At 50.0% G+C, this 20,902-nt stretch overlaps 1 protein-coding gene across 1 annotated transcript; it reads right to left on the reverse strand.

The window, feature by feature from the left end:
* Window positions 1–712: 712 nt before the first annotated feature.
* Window positions 713–20,621, reverse strand: OXTR (oxytocin receptor). Its single transcript, XM_024556752.3, has 3 exons — window positions 20,490–20,621; window positions 18,537–19,605; window positions 713–1,012 (listed from the first exon to the last, which is right to left on the reverse strand). The coding sequence occupies exons 2-3, from the start codon at window positions 19,453–19,455 to the stop codon at window positions 771–773; spliced, it is 1,161 nt and encodes a 386-aa protein (XP_024412520.1). The 5' UTR covers window positions 19,456–19,605; window positions 20,490–20,621; the 3' UTR covers window positions 713–770.
* Between the last annotated feature and the right edge of the window lie 281 nt (window positions 20,622–20,902).

The following is a 20,902-nucleotide window of genomic DNA, read 5'->3' on the forward strand; positions in this document are numbered from 1 at the left end:
TGTGTGCAAATTCCATAGTATTTTATATACATAAAATTGTGTCATCTACAAACAGTTTTACTTCTTTTCCAATTTGGATGCTTTTTCTTTCTTTCTCTCTTTCTTTCTTTCTTTCTTTCTTTCTTTCTCACTTGCTACTTAGATATTAGTGTGTTAAACGTTTTTAATCCAGGTTTTAATTGACTTCCTAGACCAAAACATCTCATAAGAGGATTCCCTGCTCCTAGGACCATCCTCTGACAAGCTGGTACCCAACGATGCTGGGATAGATCCACTCAAAGGCAAACACAGACTGAGGAGTCAGGAGGATATGAGCACCACTTCCCCGTTTGAGGTCTCATTCCCACTTCTTACTCCCAGCTCAGGACACTGAGCTTCCAAACATAATTGGTCACCAATCCTATACCTAACCCTTTTGCAAAATCACAGAATAAAGGAGAAAAAGATACTGGAGTGAAATTACAAGTCCAGGGAACATAAACAACTCATCCAGCAGCCAGGGCAGCAGTGGAGTCAGGGGAGCAGAAGTGCCTGCAGGAACTCATGGGAGATCCAAGGACAGTCTGGTGGCTGAGTCACCCTACCATCTGCCCCCATGGAGACCACTTCCCCACCCCCTGTCAGCACCCCCCACCCCACGCAAACTGCTCCAAGGTGTGGAGCTGTACAAATGGAGAGGTACCTTATACACATACATACAAGGCCACCAAGGGACAGACTGTCCATGTCACACAACCTGATTGAAGGGAGGCAGTCCAGCCTGAAGCTGGTCACACGGAGGATAGCTGCGTGCAACTCCTCTGGCTGGAGCTGTGCCGGCTCAGGAAAAAGCTGGATGAGTTGCTCTTTTTGCTTGTCTCTCCTGGCCGGGAGCCCCTTAGGTAGCTGGAGGAGCAGCAGAGGAAGCGCTCTGCCAGCTCGTGGAACAGGTGGCCTGTGAAGAGCATGTAGATCCAGGGGTTGCAGCAGCTGTTGAGGCTGGCCAGAAGCATAGCGATGATGAAAGCCGAAGCTGCAGGGAGAAAGGAGAACAGGGCATCAGGACTGGAGTGTTAACACCATTTCCTGAGAGCTGCCTTCTTCCAGTACCAGGAGCCAGGCCACAAAGACTGAGTACTAAAGAGACAAAGTCTGCACATCCTTGCTCTGGTTGTGCACTCAGCCTGCCCCCCAACCCCTCCCAGGCTCAGCCAGCCCTGGAATGCTCCCGGTCTTTTCTCTCATCAAACGTTTCCACGCTGCGTGCTTCCAGCAGCAGGAGCTGTCCTCCTCACAGCCATTTATTCATTCATGGCTCACCCAGCAAGCATGAGTGCCTACTTCTCAGAGCCAAAGAGCACAGAGTCCGGCAGCTGTCAGACCGCATTCATATTCTAGCCCCATCAGGGACAAGTGATTTCAACTCCCCCCAAATTGCTGTTTCCTAATCTCTAAATGGGGACAAGAGTACACAAACCTATGGGAATGCTGCAAGGACTAAAGAGTGCCTGGAACACAGTGAATGCCCAATACATTGGTGGCTGCCATCACAGCCACATGCCAGGAACCAAGGCTAGGCGCTGGGAACACACATACAACCAAAAGAATGAGGAGCACCATGAGGTGAGCACACCAAGGAGGGGTGCCACTCTCTAAGAGCGAATCATGGCCAGCACCTCAGAAACCAGCACTGAAGCTGATGCCTAAAGGATGCTCATGAATTGTCAGGCAGAGAAGGGAGGAAGGGTGCTTTAGGCAGGAGGAACGGCACAGGCAAAGGCATGGTGGCCAGAAAGTGGATGCTATCTTCACAGCTGAGAACATTGCAGGAGTTTCTGTGAAGATGCCCCTAAGAGCACAGCTTCCACATGACAATGGATTTATACAAACAAACAAAAACAGTGGCATAGCCATGACTGATGTGACAGTGGAATGGACGTCCTTCCACAAACCAAAAGGTGGCTGGTTTGATTCCCAGTCAGGGCCCATGCCTGGGCTGCGGGCCAGGTCCCAGGTTGGGTTGTGTACAAGAGGCAAGATCATTATTTCTCTCACACATGGATGTTCTTCTCCCGCTCTTTTTCTCTCCCTTCTCCTATCTCTAAAAAATAAATAAATAAAATCTTAAATCTTAAATCTTAAATCACAAATTTAAGCTTCAAAGAAAACGAAAATTCCTAACCCCAAATACTTCTAAGTAGAAGGGAAAAAAATCTGGATTTCTTTCAATGGACTTAAATTGGACAAACTTCAGACATCTCCCACCAACAAAGGAGAGGCAACACCTCCAGAAACCCAAGAAAAACAACATTCCCAAGAATTCTGTTCACAACCACATCCTTATGAGTGCAGGCAACTGCGAAGGCTCGAAAACTCCAATAGCCTTTGGTGTTTTCTGAGAAAAAGTTCTCAAAAAATAGCTCCAGAATTCTAGAGCTAAATCCAGGAAAGGGCTTTTCATGGGGATGCTGGAGTTGCAAGATGTAGGTGCCGCTGTGGGTGAGAAGGGGCCACATACTAAACCTGACCATCTCGGGGGCAGCTGCCTGGTGGGCCTCGCAAACTCAGAGACCAAGAGGAAACACACAGGCTGGTCTGAACATAGAAATTCCCGACTAAAAGTGTGTCCTGGCGGTAGTCACATCCTAGGCCTGAGCTTCCTTGACGAAGGTCAGTCTTTACCTTAAGTGAGCCTATGTAGTCTTTTTGTATCCAAAAGCACACATCTTTGGAATGTCAGAGTAACCTCCTTCTCCAGACGACTTAGGGCACAACCTCCCACCGGGGCACAAGACCACAGAACCCCTCTCTGGTACCTTGTTCCCTGAATACCGTCTCTAGTGCTGCAAATTGAACTACCCTGTACCCACCAATGTACAATAAGTGTGTCCATTTTGCTTTTTATCCAATACTGGAGATTTCCCTGCTTTACTTTCTCTCACCCCCTTAATCTACCAACAGTGGACTTCATGTACGTCTCCTCCTTTGATTCTGATGTATAAAATAAACTGCAAAACGGCCATTCTCCAGAGCATTTTCTCAACCCATTGAGATTTTGCTTCCTAGCAACTGTGGTGAGTCTGGCTCAAATAAACTCATAACAATTCTCTATCAATATGGTATGGACGTGTCTTATGTCCACAGCACCATGAAGGCAGAGCAGAGTTGTTCGTCTGCAAAGTGCCCAGCACCAAAGGGAGGAGGGCTATTGTTTGTGAGACAAATTCGCTGGTTCTCAAAGTGGGGTCCCCAGATCACCTGGCACTTGATAGAAAAGCTGGTTCTTAGGCACCACCCTGAAACCACTGGATCAGACTCCTGGGGGCATGGTTGAGTGACTTGTTGTAAACAGCCCTTCAGGGGATTCCGATGCACACCCGGGTTTGAGAGCCACTGGTCTGATGACTCTGTATACACGTGGAACCAAAACAAATTACAACAGACCAAAAAATAAAAAAATCTTGTAAAAGAAAAAGTTTAGAGAGTAAAAGAGAGAAATCGAATCCTGAGACTCAAATTATTTTTAGAAGAAAAGAGAGCCCTGGCTGGTGGGGTTCAGCTGGTTGGACTGTCATCTGGTGCATGGAAGGGTTGCAGGTCTGATTACCGGGCAGGGCACATACCTGGGTTTCAGGTTTGATCCCTTCAGGGGCACATACAGGAGGCAACCAGTGAATGTTTCTCTCTCACATCGATGTTTCTCTTTCTCCCCCCGCCCCACCCCTCTCTACAAAGCAATGTAAAAATGTCCTCAGGTGATGATAAAAAAAATTAAAAGAGAAAGAGTAAAGGGGGGGAAAGCCAATAATACTGAATTCTTCACTTTCTACAAAACAGAATGAAAAAAAATTTGCTCTGATTTGAATGGGCAAGAAGAAGATGAATTTAAGTTTAGAAATTCTGGTGAAATATCACCAAGACTGCGAATAGGATGTCCTCAACATCATAATTAAACATATAAAATGTAAGAGGCAAAATCAACACATAAAAGCCAAAAATTTAAAAGGCATCGAAAAGTAAACTGTCAGACACTGGGGGAAGAATGCAGGTGTAAAAGGCTACCTAATGGGACAGAAGTTCAGGCTTGGACAGAAAGGCACTGGGTTTTACCTAGCTGTGTAGTTATAAAAAATCTGTGGTGTAATCTTAGTTGTTCATTTAAGCTTGCCTCACTCCTTACACTTGGATCTTTTAAATTTACGTATCCTACTTTAAAAAAAAAAAAAACATAAACAACAAAAAGGTAACGATTTCCCGATTTCCCGAGCTGCTAGCCAGCCTGAGTGGGAGGAGCTGGGACCATGGCCAGCACCTCTGCCCCCACCTGGTGGCCACAGACACAAATAACCTGCCTGGCCCCACTCCTGCAGAACGGATGACCCTCTCTAAGCTGAACCGCTCACATCAAGTTGCCAATGCTACGGACACATCTGGACTTTTTTTATGTGACAAATATATCCTGATCACCCAAGATTTGAGTCCCCAGTGGTGGGATTTCAAACCATCAGCAGCAAACAGAGCTATTTGGGAATAAAAACAGGGGCTTTGGAGGACATTTCAAAGGGAAAAAGCAGCAGGAATAAAGACATGTAAGTAAGAATGTCCGAGGGCATTCAGGGACTGCCAGGGCTGGGCAAGGGAAGTTTCATGGACGAAGAGACTGGAAAGAGCCAGGCTGAGGAGGACCCTGAGTCCAGGCTGAGTCTGGACTTTAATCTATAAGCACTGGGGAGCCACTGATGGTTTCCAAGCAGACGAGTGACTGCACGTCACCTGCCCTCTGCACTCACTGTGTCTTGTTTAGGCCACAACACTGCCCTTTCACAGGATTGCAGAGGAGCAGGAACAGAACAGGGCATGGAAAATACTGTCCTTGCATTTCACGGTTATGTGTCCAGGGAGCACATGACAATGTAGCAATGTCACCCATTTGAATTACCACTCAAGCTTACACAGAACAGGACAGCCTTATCCCCATTTTATAGCTAAGGTAAGGGAAGCTCAGAGAAGGGAAGTGACTTCCCCAAGGACACACAGTAAGTCACCCTATGTTCCTACCTGAATGTAACGAAGTCTGATTCCTCTTAAAACTAGGTCAGCAATCACACATGGCAGGTTGAGTCCAGGCAGCAAATCCTCTCCTGGGTGGGCAATCACCCTCAAGGTGTGATTTGAGGAATAGAGTCAGAGAGCAACTTCCCTCTTCCCACAACAGATGTAAGTCCCCTCCGAAGCCAAGCACTGCTTACTCCCCAAGGATGGTCTTTTAAAGTCCAACTGTGAGTGAAAAGAGAAACAACTGCCTCCTACAGAGCGCCATCCTTCCTGGCGGAAGTATCTCCTGGCCTAGACCAGGGGCCAGCGAACTACAGTCCAAGGGTCAAGCCCCGCCTGCAGCTTATTTTTGCAAATACAGTTTTTGTATTCATTCACATCTCGTCTACGGCAGCTTTTGCATTACAGGGGCAAGGCTAAGTAGCTGTTACAGAGACCTTATACCTGGCAAGCCTAAAATATTTACTGTTTGGCCTTTTACAGAAAAAGTTAGCCAATCTTGATGCCAATAGGAGGGGCAGATGTTTAAAGACATAGAAAAAGGTTCGGAAATGGGAGGGGTTCGGAAAAGGTTCGGAAAGTGTCATACTCAGCCCACTTCTCCCCACGTTACCAGGAGCAGAACTGCTTTCAAGCTACCCAGGCCTGGCTCTGCCACTTCACAACTGTGTGTTCTTGGACAAGTTACCTATTGTCATCTGTGAAATGGAAATAATAAAAAGAACTTCTTTACCAAATCATTGTCAAGTTTAATTAGACGGGATTCCAAGTGCTCACCATGATTCCTGGCACTCCACACTAGTGAGCACTTAATAAAGCTTAGCTGTTGTCATTATTACTAACTACAATGGTGTGTATGTGCACAGTAAATGTTAGTTTTCTTGTCAGCACCAGGGCCAGGGCCAATTCGCACCTGTGAAACAGTGGGGGCGGCTGCTGCTTTGGGCTGCTCTGTGTCCTAGAACCTGAGGCAGCCCAGGCTTGGACATGGAACACAGGATACTCACAAGGACTTTGGGAAAATTGAAAAAAAAAAGTGCAAAAGGGCTTTGTGAATGGCAAAGTGTTTATTCAAGTAATTAGCATTATTATTATTAATGGATATGAAACATTATTAACTGCATAATCTTTTTATTGATTTGAGATGGAGGTAGGAAGGAGGAGAGGGAGAGAGAGGGGGGCTAGTGGAGAGAGAGAGAGAAAGAGAAAGAGAGAAACATCATCAATGTGAGAAACATCGGTTAGCTGCCTCCCACATGAGACCCAACCAGGGATCTTACCCACAACCTAGGCATGTGCCCTGACCAGGAATCAAACCTTGGGATTTTTTTTTTGGTACACAGGACAACGGTCCATCCAACTGAGCCACACCGTCCAAGGCTGACTAACTACATAAGTTTTTAAAGCCCCAGGTCTGGCTCCTGGTCCCAGGCCAATTTTAAAAAACTGCCCTTTGCCCTTTTTTCAATGATTTCAAAATATTTTTAAAAAAGAAAAATCAAAACTCAGAGCCCTTAGATTGAGTTAAGTGTCACCAAAAGAACTTTAGATTTTGGAAAAATCTTACTCTGCCAGTGATGTAAGAAACCCAAAAGGGAAGGTGGCAGCAGCTCTCCAACTGACCCTCCATAAAAATAACACCTTTCCCCCAGGACCAGCCCTGAGTGTCTGCACACTGCCCTCTGGTTCCTGCCTAGAAGGGAAGGCAAGTGGGAGGCACTGATCCAGGGACTGGCCCTCACACCTGCCTGACCTTAAGCTCAGAGGAGGAGGGGGCGGATGACAATGTAGCAATGTCCTATACTACTCTATTGGGTGCCAGCCACTGAGCCAGCCCTGGGGACCGGCCCTCAAGGGATTTACAAATACCTGAGGGAAAGAGAGAGAAGTACAAGACAGACACTCTATTACAGGGAGTTGCAGCATCTGGGGGAGGGGCTGGTGGGCCCAAGACTGGGGACCACAGGTGATCTTCAAGGAGGGAACTCCAAGCAAGAAAGGTGAGTATAAATGGCCATACACCAAAAGCAGACATCCCACCCTGGGCGACTATATCCCAGGAGACAAAAACAACTCTATATGGCCACTCAGCACCGTGATTCACAGAGGGGTGGGCAGCTGAGGGCCATCCAGGGCTGTAAGCCCAAGCCTTCAATCTACCTACCAGCCCAACTTTACTCAAACCCCAAGAACTCCCCTGTTCAGGTCTCCAGGCACTCCCTCCACTCAAATTTTCAGTGAAGGCCCAAATTAGCTGAGAACAGCTGACATGCAGCTGCCCAAGGCCTCTCTGGGCTATGTTGTTCCTGAGGCATTTCACAAACAATTCAAAAGCATGACTCATCTGACATCTCTCATCTGAATCAAATCAAGCTCATCAACTTTTATACTCCAGAAACCATCAGTAGGTCCAAGGCCTCCCCACCTCTCCCAAATCAACACCATTTCCCCTCTTCCCCTCAATTCCTGCTACAGAAGATGAGGAATTCAGGTCTAAGTCCCTTGTTTCTATAGGGGCTGTGTAGAATTTGGGAGTTGTAGTCTAAGGAAAACTTTTTTTTTAATGTACACATATATAAAGATTGAAGACCAATATGTAGTACAGAGTGCCTTCTTTGAAAAGATTACTGAGGACTTCCAGTCAGGATGGTGGCATAGGCAGACAGGGCTCACCTCTTCGCATGACCACATCAAAATTACAACTAACATATAGAACAACCATCATTCAGAACCATCAGAAATAGAGTTGAATGGAAGTCTGACAACTACAGATTTAAAGAAACCACATCCATCCAGACTGGTAGGAGGGACACAGACACAAACAGGCTGGTCCCACATCCATGTGTGGTGCATAAAAATTCAGGAGGGATATCTTAGGAGTGAGGAGTCCCAGCCCCACACCAGGCCCACAGCCCAGGGTTCCAGTGCCAGGAAGATAAGTCCCCACAACTTCTGGATGCAAAAATCAGTGGGGACTGAGTCGGTGGAAGACACTGCTAGAGCCCCAAATACTTCCTCTTGAAGAACCCACACACAGACTCACCTACTCAGACTCACTCCCTCTGAGCTCCAGCACTGGGGTAACAACTTGAAAAGCACCAATGGCATACAGGGAGAAACTGAAATATCTGGCATCAAGGTGAGCAGAGGCCATTGATCCTTTTCTAAACCTTCCCCCTACAAAGTCAGCAAACTAGTGCCATATCTGAGACTACATCAACCTGGCTACACTGTTTGACCTGCCTTGGAGATCCCCAGAGACGCCACCCCACCCAAGCTGCTTTTCCATATGCATGGCTGGTCTTGGCTCATGCTGCACAGCTCCCTAAATCCTCTCAAACAAGCAACAGCTGGCCTCAGTGAGCCCCAGGCCTGGTTCTAGCAGTAGCCAACCTAGATTCACAGCTTGGCTTCACCTGAGAATCGCCAAGTCCAGCACAAGTAGCAGTCATCTCAGATTGCTTTATAGCTCAGGCAGTGTGGTCCTGGGCAAAACACACATTGGGGCTGACCTTGACATGCACAACCTTGGAAACCCCAGCGCCAGCATATCAGTGGACAGCTACAGACCACATCAGAGCACCACCACCCTGACCCTGAACAATTGATCCTCCATGGAGGGCAGAGGTTGGTGGTAAGTGGTCACAGCCAATCCCTGCAGCTGACTGCCAGCAACAGCCAAGGCTCAACTACAAGAGGAGAGTGTACTCAGCCCATATGAACAGTGCACCTCGAGTACCCAGCATGGGTGATAGGGGAGATTGTGCCACTGGACCTTACAGGACACCTACTACATTAGACTATACTACCAAGGCATGGAGTCAAAGCAGCTCTTCCTAATACATAGAAATAAACACAGGGACGCTGCCAAAACAGGAGACAAAGAAACATGGGCCAAATGAATGAACAGATCAAAACTCCAGAAAAAGAGCTAAACTAAATGGAGATAAGCAATCTATCAGATGCAGAGTTCAAAACACGGTTTATAAGGATGCTCAAGGAACTTAGTGATGACCTCAACAGCAAAAAATGATCCAGTCAGAAATGCAGGATACACTAATTGAAATAAAGAACAATTTACAGGCAAACAACAGTACAGTGGATGAAGCCAAGAATCAAATCAAGGATTTGGAATATAAGGAAGAAAAACAACTAATCAGAACAACAAGGAGAAAAAAAGAATCCAAGAAAATGAGGATAGGTTAAGCAACTTATGGGACAACTTCAAGCGTTCCAACATTCACATTATAGGGATGCCAGAAGGAGAAGAGAAAGAACAAGAAATTGGAAATCTATTTGAAACAATATGAAAGAAAACTTCCCTAAATTGATGAAGGAAATAGACATGCAAGTCCAGGAAGCACAGAGAATCCCAAACAAGATGGATGCAAAGAGGCCCACTCTAAGGCACCTCATAATTAAAATGCCAAAATTTAAAGATAAAGAGAGGATCTTAAAAACAGCAAGAGAAAAGCAGTTAGTTACCTACAAGGGAGTTCCCATAAGGCTGTCAGCTGATTTCTCAAAAGAAACTTTGCAGACTATAAGGGATTGGCAAGAAATATTCAAAGTCATGAAAAGCAGGGACCTTCAGCCAAGACTGCTCTACCCCACAAAGCTATCATTTAGAATCAAAGGGCAGAAAAGACTAAAGGAGCTCATTGTCACCAAACCATTATATATGAAATGTTAAAGAGACTTATTTAAGAAAAGGAAGATTAAAACTGTGATCAATAAAATGGCAAAAATACCTATCTATCAACAATTGAATCTAAAAAACAAACTAAGCAAACAAGAACAGAGATAGAATCATGGATACAGAGAGTGTTTTGATGGTTGCCAGATGGCATGGGGGAATGAGTGAAAAGGTGAGGGGATTAAAAAGTACAAATAGGTAGTTATAGAATAGCCATGGGGATGTAAAGTACAGTGCAGGAAATGGAGTAGCCAAAGAACTTACACACATGACCCATGAATGTGAACAATGGTGTGGGGATTGCCTGAGGGAGTGGGGGGTGCTGGGTGGAGGGGGGCAAAGAGGGAAAAATCAAGACAACTGTAATAGCATAATCAATAAAATATAAATATAAATATATATGTATGAAAAGATCACAATTTTATAGCATAGGAATTGTTTTAAAAATCACAAGTGTGATCATCTCATGTGTCAAAAAGTAAAGATTAACAGCCAAATGTGTGGACTGCAGAGTGTTAAATGGGCTTCTATTATGTCATTCTCAAACCTAGGGGACATGTCGGGTTCACTGGACTGAACCTAAGGAATAACCACATCCTGAAAACAGAAAAGCAGGGGCCTTTTTGCAAACGACCAGCCCTTCTCTACCCTAGGACAACATGGGGACAACAGGACCCTGCAGCCAATTTGTGCTATATGTGTAAAAGCAAACTGCACATTCTGGTAAAAGAGATAAGATATTAAATATTCACTATTCTGTGTGTTGTCAATGGGCCAGCTGCAGGGGCATTGCATAGATATCACCTGGATGCTTGTTAAGAATGCAAAGCCAACCAGACTTCCTGAATCAGAGTCTGCATTTTAACAAGACCCCCCACATGATTTGTGTGCACACTGAAGATTGAGAAGTATCCCTCCAATAGGGGTAAAGATAATAAAGTAACTGTCCAATGATCTTAACATGGAATGTACATCTACTTCATAGCATAACCAGCTCCTACTCATCCTTCAAAACCCTTTCCAAATGCTGCTTCCTCTCTGAAACCCTCCTGATTTTTTTCCCAGAGAATCAATGAATTCGTCTCAGGGCACTGACAGTACTTGATAAATAAATCTCTCTCTTACAGCATTATCCTTTCATACTGTCATTATTTATGTTTATAACCTGTGGCTAAAGACTGTCTTATTTGTGGGTCTGTCCTGGCCAGCAGAGACTGGAAAGTAGAAAGAGTTCAATAAGGGACAGAATTCAGCTAAGCATGAAATTAGCAGACAGAAGTCCTAATAAATCAGCCACCCCCACTAGCACTTTGGAAAGGCAAAAAGACGATTTCCCTGCTTGATGACAGGAGATGGCCTCAATTCCCTCTAGAAAAATTCAGTTCACACCCAGATACCAGGGTCAGGTGGGGAGAAAGAGAAAGAAACAAGGAGCAGGAGTGACCATGGCAGTGTGAGCACGGGCCCTGGGGGGCAGAGATGCGTGGTACTGGAGCATCTGGCAAACCGGTAGACAGCTTCCGGGGGAGCACAAAGGGAGGCTCTGGCAGAGGCTGCCCCTCAGTGGCCAGGAATCAGGATCACAGGAATCAGGGGCTGGAACACTGAAGACTGCCTGGTTATACCCACTCCTGCCCACCTGTCCTGTGCAGTCTCCTTGGATTTGCCAAACCCAAAGCTAGAACCTCCCCACCTCACTGCCTGCTGCCCCCTCCAGTGAGGCCTTCGTTCTTCTTTACTCGTGACACTCGCGTTCCCAGCTTCACTGGGCTTGACACCACTCCTCAGCTGAGACTGCAGCCCCCCTGCTAGAACGCTGCTCTTCAGCTCCAAACAATTCCCACCCCTCAACTGTACTGACTTACCCTAGGCCCTGGCCTGTCTTGAAATTTCTCTTTTAAAGCAAACATTTATTGAGCACTTACTATATGCCAGGCACTATGCCACTGGCACATTCCGCCCTCCCCTCAACCTCAAGTCTATTCCTAACCCCAGAAAACTGAGTTCCAGTTTTCTGTAGGGCACAGGTTTGGTCAACTGCCCAGGGTCACTGCTGCCACTCCATCCAGCTACCCCTTGGGGCATAAGACCCTGACAACAGCCCAGCAGCAACTGGGGGTGTCCCTCCCAGAGGTCTGTGGTGTGCCCAAAATTCTGTGACCAACCTTGGCCTGTCTGTCCCATGTTTATGAATATGGCAGCTGTTGGCCACGAGAGGGCAGGCGAAGGCCTAAGGAGGACTCCCTGAAATCTGCTCATCGGAGGTGGGACAGACCCAAGCAGAGGCAGTGTGGACAGGACCCTCGAGAGGCACTGAATAACTGTTTGTGGAATGAACGCATTGGCGTTCAGAGGAGGAAGGAGACCCCCGAGCTGGGGAAGACAGAATTTCATGAAAGGGCCACTAGAAGAGGCTGCCAGGCCCCGTGTTGGGACTGTCCCTGCACAGCTGCTGAGAGCATCCTTCTCGCAGAGCCTGAGGTAAACGGCACCCCCTGGAGTTGTGCACAACACAGCCCACACATGGGGCCTGGGCTCTGAAGGATGGGTCTCCATGGAAGAGACTGCGGTGGGCACTCCTGTGGGGAGAACAGTGTCGTCATGGGCACGTGGCAAAAGGACCTGTGGGAAGTGGCAAGTTGGCAGGCCTGGCAGGGGACACAAGGCCGACTGGCCATAGCCCAGAGCAGAAGTGACAAGGGTGCACTGGTCTGCTGGATGTTAGTTCAGGTCAGGTCTACACATGGCTCTAAACCAGTGCTTCTCGACCAGGGACATCTCTGCCCCTCAGGGGACACTGGGCACTGTCTAGAGACGGTGTGAGTGGTCACCACTGAGGGGAAGTGCTGGTGGCATCTAGTGGGCAGGGCCAGGGATGCTTCTGAGTCCTGTAGGGCACAGGACAGCAGCCCCTCCCCACGCCGCACTCGAAACAAAGATTATCTGGCCAATAATGCCAACAGCCAAAGTCAAAAACGGCTGCTATCAACCAGGAAGGTGGCAATGAAAGGAAAAGGGAGGTGCTGACACGAGAGGTGCAGCTAAGACGGTGGGATCACTGGACCGCAGGGGAAGTCAAATGACACAGGCTTAGAGCCCGGCATGCTGACAGGGCAGGGCCGTTAGCAGCCTTGAAGCTGGGTGTTGCTGGAAAGAGCCCAGGAGTTGGGGTGTCTGGGCCACAGAGAGGGTGCAGGGCTCTGGTACAGGGGTGGGGTCATCAAGTGGGCCTGCCCCTCGGGCAGCTGATAGGCCAACCCCTGACCCCAGGCCCAGCCCAGTCTTTCCAAAGAGCTGATCTCCTCCCACAGACCCTCCCACAACCACTGCTCCCCCTCATCACCCTCTCCCCAACCCACTCAACATCCATCAAATGGGAAAAAATAGGCAGCAAAAACTCACCCACCAGATTTTTATTTTTGCGTTATTAATCAAATCTTAAAAAAAAAAAAAAAAGTAAAGTCACCTTGGATCAAAAACCCAAAGGGAAAACACTAGCACTAGCCAAGAACATCAAAGAAGTCTCAATTGCTTAATCAGACAAGAGTGCAGTTATTAACTGTCCCTCTAATTACAGTTTATACCCAGAAGGGCAAAGCTGAGAGTTCTCCCAGGCCAAGAATGATCTGTCCGTTCTCCTCCTGCCCACCTTCTCCCACTGCTCTCCATATCTATGGTCACCTGAAAGCAGACCCCTCTCCAAGTTGCCAGCTCACCCACCCACACCTTCAGCAGTGTCCTTGTAAGGTGGGCAGGGCACACTGGAGAGGCTGCAGTTCCACAGAAACAGGGAGGAGCTGGGAAGCTCATTTTCAGATGCGAAAAAACTTAAAACCAAGCCTCCTGTGCATTTGAACCTTCCTTCTGGGACAACACCCCTGATAAATGTTTGGTTGCCCCCAATGATGGGGCACTCACTTCTTCAACAGGTAGCCAGTTCTACTGCTTAGAAAGCAGCCAGCTGGAAGGCTGCTTAGACAGTCCTTATTTCTGTGAGTCCAACTCTACACACTCATCCCTGTCTTTTCTCATGCACTTCCCTCCCCCCATATCCCACTTTTTGTTCGGCAAGCTCTGGTTGAGATCCCAGTGGGTGCCCAGCCCATGCTAGGCACCAGGCACATACCAGTGAACAGGACAGGCTGTGTCCCCAAAGGCTCCCAGTCCACCTCTCCAGCCTTAACAAGGGTCTCTCCACATACCAACTGCCTGGACACAGAGCCTACTGTCCAGCAGGCTCTGCTTGCTTCCCCTTCTCCCTCCACCCAGGCTCTCAAGAGAAAAATGTCCATCTCCTCCCTCAGAAATAACTGCCAAAATCTCAAAGTCAATCCCAAGAATGAAAACAAGAATTTTAGCATGTAGAATGGTGGAGGGGAGAAGAGCGACACAGTTCATGTCGCCCCCACAGGCCACAGGACACACCATGTCATCCTCATAACAACCCCGTGAGTAGGCTGTGCCGTCTGCATTACACAGAAGAAGCAGTGACTCACAGAGATGGAACAGCTTGCTCCAGGACACACAGGAGAAAATGGCCGGGCAGCCTCCAAACACAGGCCGGCCGTGTGGCCCTCTGCCCACACCGTGGAGTCTAGGGCCCTGCAGTGCCTGCCCGCTGTCCTGGCCTAGGCCGTGAGGTCCTCTCTGCTCTCTGGGCACTTGCTCGCTCCGATGGAAATCGGCAAGTTTGAGAGAAGAAGGGACTGTTCTGAAAGATAAATATGGCTCATCTACGCATGTGAGTGAGATTTCCTTTTCATCCAGAGGTTCTCCTCTAGCTGTCCAGCACCTGAGAATGGTGACTAGGCAGGAGCCACACTGCCTGCTTGGTGAGGACAGGCAGCACATCCCACCCCATGTGCCAACCTGCCCTCCCCCTCATCTCTGCCCACTGGAGGGGGCTCTGCACAAGGACACACTGGAAGGAGAAAACTAGGGACAGAGACTCAAAATCAGCTGCCCATCCCCAAACCCTGGGAAGATGAACTCAGCCCCTCTACCTCCCCCCTCAGAACGACCCCAGGGCCGGAGTTCTCGGGTCCAGCAGCAAAGCAAATTCCGTCGAGTTCAAGGGGAAATCTGGTGCCAAATCTTCGGCTGCGGAATTGGACCCCGAAGGGCACACGTGGGGCTTGTCAAAGCTGCACGAGAGTCTGGCCTCAGCCCCCTCCTGCCGTCTCACCAAGTCGGGGCTCCGATCGCCCTGGCTGCTTTAAGAGGGAAGCTGATTAGGTTACCATCATGCTCCTCCTCCTTTGGGGGGATTTGCCCAGTACCTCAGTGTTTGACAGGGGCAGCCAGCTATCACTCTTATCATTCATTGTTTTTTCTTCCAAACAGTAGAAATATTGAAATTGGGAGTTTTCCTCTGCTTTGGCTCTTATGAAAAGGACGCCCCATGTATACAGAAGCTCACCTCTACACAGAGACTTTATTTTTATTATTACTATTATTATAATTGTCTTAGTCTTTTCCCCCCCTTTATTGAAGTTTCCTTATGTCTACTTTATCTTGCCCCAGTACCTAGATGTTAGTGCCCCACGGCAAATTACTTTGGGAATAAGGTGAACTCTAAGCCCATAAAGGCAGCCCTTGGTGTGAATGAAGGTGTAGGGGGTTGGGAGCAGAAGTCATCTGAGGGAGAGCAATGGAAAAGGGGCACCTGGGTTTCGAGAGAACACCAGAGAGCGTGAGCCCCGATGGAAGCAGGGACTTGGCATCCTGCAAGAGGCCACGAGACCAGCTGCCAAGGCTAGTGTGATTTCTCCACCCACTTTGATCTATAGCCGGTGGTTAGAGCTTCTGGTTCTGTTTTCCAGGGATTTTCGCGAGGAAGCTATTTGCAGGGAGAGATCCCACATCTGCCCCACTCCTGCCTCCGTCTGAGCCTATCTGTCCAGGTGTTGCCCTGAAGAATGTCCGCTATTCACAACAAGCTCCCTGAGCTTCCAGTCTCCAATCCCCAGGAAATAAGCAGAGCAAGGAGCCCTGATCTAGATATTTTGCATCTCTTGTAAATCACTTTCCTCTTGGACAGAAAAGCAGGGGCTGCGCATTGATTCCACTTTGCTGATTAACATCTCCTGAGCTGGCCAATAGTTTCTAGATTGAGTCATATCTCCAAGGTGACTGTAAACATCATCATTTCTGATGGCCCAGCCTGCTACCTGCAATTATCCAGATTAATGCCAAGTGGGCACAGGACATGCATTCTGGCTGAGCCCACGGCCACTCGAACTTCTATATACCTTGGCCAGGCTGGTGGCCAGAGCCCACATCCCCTGTGCTCCATGGGCTTCTCACACGTGGACTGGCACCTGCTCCTGGCAACACACTGGAGGTGGGGGCGGAGAGGGCGCTGGCAGCAGCACAGTCATGGACCCCCTGTGCTCTGCATTTGTACTCTTCTCAAAGCACCCAGAACAGGATGCCCAGGAGGACCAGAAGGACCTGGGCTTTTCGTGTGAGACCCGCCCTTTTCTCTGAACTAATAAAAAGCAAAGGGGCAAAGGGAAAGAAGGCCTGAGGTTCTTAGAGTCCATTTCTTTCCCTGCTCCTGGAGCCTGAGCAGCCCATCTCCACTGCAGGCTTCACCCCGGGATATCCTCAGGGGACCACATGGACCCAGAAGGCCTCTGGCCCTCACTTACCTCAGAGTACTCTACAGCTCCTCTTTTCCTTTGTCTTGTTTTTAAGACAGACACATAAATTGCTTCGTGTACTTTTAAAGGGTAGAAAAGATATCCAGTCCACGAGTGATTGTAACATGAGTTAACCCCATACTCTCGATCTTTGGGGAGGAAAGTGAGAAAGAGGAGAGCGGGTGAATGGCATGGACAACAGGAAGTCATATGGGATGGGGGGAGAAAAATGAAAGGGAAAGGTGAGGGGCTACAAAGAGAGAAGAGTCAGAGTACCTGCTGAATGAATGAACTGATGCTGAAACATCCTCACTCTAAAAGTGAGACACTAAGGGTCAAGGGAAAGAGGGGACGCCTCACCCAAAGCCCCACAGCTAGTAACAGCTGGAGGGAAGACTGGATCCAAGGTCTCCTCGACATACTCCTGCTCTAAGGGAGTATCAGTCTCAATTCCTCAAGGGCTGGTGTTGGAGCTCCTGGGTCTGGTCTCTCTGGAGCCTGCCTGTGAAACAGGTTGGCTTAGTGTCTTCTCTTATTTATAACCCCCCTCCCACTTCTGGCTTTTGCCCAACCTAACTCCCTTGTCGTATGCCCCTCATAAGAAACATAGCACAGGAAGAAATGGGGGATGGACAGGAAACCTCAGCTCTAGTCTCTGCTCTGCCTCCAACTTGCTGGGTGACCTACAGCAAGTACCTTCCCCTCTCTGGATCCCTGAATCCCCTCCATAAGATGTGACCAGGGACTGCATGATGAAGCCAGGCTGGCTCTGCTGAGTCTTCACAGCAACCCTCACCCCTCACAGCTAAAGGGGCATACTGCAGTTGCTCAATAAATATTGAGTGACAATGGACTTAGGTAGTAATGCAAACGCTAGGTTAATTGGGAAAACTGGGAAAGCCAGGAGCCTGTGGTTTTGGGAAGAGAGCAAAGCAAAGTTATCCAGCTGAATGAAGGAAGATTTCAGCTTGCGCAGGATGATTGTGCTCAAGACTGTTGGAAGCAGTAATGACTACATCAGGAAATGGGACATTTTTGCTCTGTCACAGGCAGACCGGTAAAAGAAAATCCCTTGGTCTCTCCTTACAAACATTTGAGTCTCTGGCACCCCAGTGCAATTTTATGCACTTACCCTCAAACAAAAAGGTGTGAGTTATTTACCTCGACTGATCTTTGCAAACTGTGGGCAATGAGGCAGCCACTGCCTGGATCTCCTAACCACCCAGAGACAGCTACAAGCCTCCAGCCCCTGGAGCCTGCCACCCTGTCTGCTCCCCCAAACTCCCTCCCCACAGATCACCCCATACTATCCTCTCCTCCTCTCCTACCAGCCAAGCTTGAACAATGGGCCCTGGACACCCTCAGCCCTGACCTCCACCCTCCTCCAACTGGAGGGCAAGCTCCCTATAGAAATCACTCAAACCTCCAGGTCAAATCAGAAAATTTGCATCCCTGCTCCCTTCCCTTCCCCCAAACCCCTAGCATAAGCCACATTACCCAGCTCCCATGCCTGCCTGCAGTGCCCTGTGTTACCTCTGTACCACCTCCACCAAGCCAGGGTTCAGAGGCCCATCTTCACCTCCCCACAATGCCCCATCCAGCACCGTCTCGGCGCTTTGTGAGACAAATCTAATTGCCCATCTCCCACTACCCTTATCCAAACCAGACCTGGTGGGTTCAGGCTGGCTTGAACTTAAAATGGAAGTGCAATGCAAAGTGAACTTAAAATGGATAGATCTTGAACTTGGGCCTAGATTTGAAAGTTACCTCCCACACTTACTAACCATGCATAAACGCAAGTCACTTGAACCTCAGTTTCCTGGTCTGTAATAAGGAACCATAGACCGTATACACCCTATTGTAGCCTGAGGACTGGGCTAAGGACTTTACGTGCATTTTCTCATTTCATTCCCGCACTGCTTGGCGGGAGAGCTGGTACTTCTATCATTACTGCCATTTTACAACAGAGGAAGTAGAGGCTGGAGGAGGTCATGCCCCAAATCACTCTGCCAGTGGATGATGGAGTCATGACTCAAACCCAGCTCTGCAGGATTCTCCCCACAAGAGGCCCTCAGAACCCTGGATGTGTGCGGAGGCGGCAGTAGCACGGCCCTGCCACCTCCCGCCAGGCTCGCTCCTCCCAGTCTCCCGCCCAGAGCTACCTTCATTGGGCGGCTTGGTGTCCCAGACGCTCCACATCTGAACGAAGAAATATGGCGTCCAGCACACGATGAAGGCCAGCACGATGATGAAGGTCATCTTGACTGTGCGGATCTTGGCCCTGGAGATGAGTTTGACGCTGCTGACTCGTGCCAGGGCTTCGTGTTCCCTGCTGCCCGCCCCTGCACCCTCAGGTCCCTTGGCCGCCCCCGCTGCCACCGTCTTGATTCGAATGTTCTGCCAGATCTTAAAGCAGATGAGGCTGTAGCAGGTGGTAAGCACAATGACTGGCACAATGTAGACGGCGAGCGTGATCCATGTGACGTAGGCCTTGGGCCCCCAGGGCTGGATGAAGCTGGCCCAGCAGTCGAAGACACCGTCAGTCACCTCGCGCATGGAGAATATGTGCACCTGCGGCGCGCTGGCCACCAGGCAGCCCAGCCAGGTGATGAGCACAGCCAGGCGATCCGCCCGGCGGTGGAGGGTTCGCAGAGGCTGGCAGATGGCCAGGCAGCGGTCAAGCGACATGAGCAGCAGCAGGTAGGTGGAGGCGAACATGCCCACCACCTGTAGGTACTTTACCAGGCGGCACAGCAGGTCGGGCCCGTAGAAGCGGAAGGTTATGTCCCACAGCAGCTGTGGCAATACCTGGAACACCGCCACCACCAGGTCGGCGATGCTCAGGTGCTTCATGAAGAAGAAGAGGCGCGAGTGCTTGTGGCGCGTGGTGCGCAGTGCTAGCAGCACGCAAGCGTTGCCGCTCAGCGCCAGGAAGAGGATGAGGCCCAGCACCGCCACCTCCACTTGCGCCAGGGCCTCGTTGCGCTGCAGCCCGTGGGTGCGGTTGCCCTGCGCCGCTAGCGGAGCCGCACTCCCGTTGACCGCCTCGGTGCTCCAGTTGGCCTCAAGCACGCCCTCCATGACTGTAGCCACTGCTGTGAGACCCTGGCCTTGGTGCCTTTTAAGGCGTGGCGCGACAGGGCAGGGCCCGACGCGGCGACCCGGCGTGCCTGGGGGTGCGGCTCGGGTTCCACTCCCGGGGCTCCGCAGACCGATCTGCTGGGTGGGACCCTGAAACAAACCCCCAGGTCGTTTAACAGACCGCCGCGTTCTTCTCCCGACGCACGTGCAGCGCGGGTGTCCCCTTCCCAGGAACCCCAAATGATCCGAAACTCGGGCACAACTGCCTGCCCCGGGATTGCTCAGCCGCCACCCCAGAAATCCCCGTTTGAGCTACCTCCTCTGAGCCTCTGGAAATGAGCGCGAATCTACCGGACCGCCAGTTCCTGGAGGTATTCAGTCGCTTCGACTGAAGGAGAGGAGAGAGTCCTAATCAGTCACTTTGTACCAGGACTGGGACGGCTACTAAACCTGCCGCCTTCCCCAGGGATCCCCAAATTACCTACCCCCAGGGCCCTCAGCACTGCCACCTCCCTCCAGACCCCCCACACCAGTCATCTTTCCTAGTAAACTTTACTTCAATTACTTCCTCCGTAGATCCCCAGCAGCCCTTGCCTGAAAAACTCCAGCTCAGAACCAACCGCCAACCTCCCGTTTCTAAGACGCTTAATCAGCCCCCCACCCAGCCCCGAACTTCCACAGCAGCGGCTTGCCAATCCCACTCCTGCCTCAGGATGCCCAGGATGCACTACCCCAAGGATGCCCAGTCGCTGTCCCGAACACCCCACCCGCAGGGATCCTCCCAGGCTCAGACACCTCCCAAAGGGAGCCTCCCCAGCCCAGCAGCCTCGAAGGTTCAGGAACCCGACGCGCATCTTGGCTCCGATGATCAAGGGCTCTGAATCTCTATCCGGAGCAGTCACTTTACACTCTCTCGGAGCCCCCCATGCGCCTCCAGGAACCAGAAGCGCGAGGCACTCCACCACTTCCACTCGAGTCTGGATTGCCCCATCAGTCCCAGCCACCCCATCCACTGGTGGGCAGGACCCAGCTACCTGCACGGAGTCCACAAACGGGCCTTAAGTTGGCTCCCTGAGTTGCACCACCGCGAACGGCTCCAAAGAAGCGTGGGCTCCCAGCCCAGGTTGGGGTGGCTGTTGTTGGCACCGTCTGCCACTGTGCTGAGATCTCGGACTCTGGACCCTCGACTGGAATACCCTCTCCCGCAGCCTGGCAGGTCGCTGGATAGGGACAGATCGCTAACTAGGAGTGCAGCGGTGGCTGTGCGCGCGGGTAGCGTCAGCGTGCCGCGTTGTCTGCAGGTGCCCGGCTTTCCTGCAGCGAGTGGCAGGGGCTGCACCACCACAGGAATCCGCGGGGGGGCGCAGGAGCCAACAGCGCAAACCCCCGCAGAGCAGGGTTAAGTAGCCCAACTTTGGCCTCTGAGTAGTAATAAACAGGCGTATTT

The sequence above is a fragment of the Desmodus rotundus genome, chromosome 8, assembly GCF_022682495.2.
Source record: "Desmodus rotundus isolate HL8 chromosome 8, HLdesRot8A.1, whole genome shotgun sequence".
NCBI lineage: Eukaryota > Metazoa > Chordata > Mammalia > Chiroptera > Phyllostomidae > Desmodus > Desmodus rotundus.

What these genes read in the sequence shown, in the direction of transcription:
- OXTR (XM_024556752.3), bottom strand. Translation starts at nt 19,455, where the DNA reads ATGGAGGGCGTGCTTGAGGCCAACTGGAGCACCGAGGCGGTCAACGGG. An exon ending in CACCAAGCCGCCCAATGAAG is followed by an intron (nt 1,013 to 18,536) that starts GTAGCTCTGGGC and finishes TTCTCCCTGCAG; the next exon opens with CTTCGGCTTTCATCATCGCT.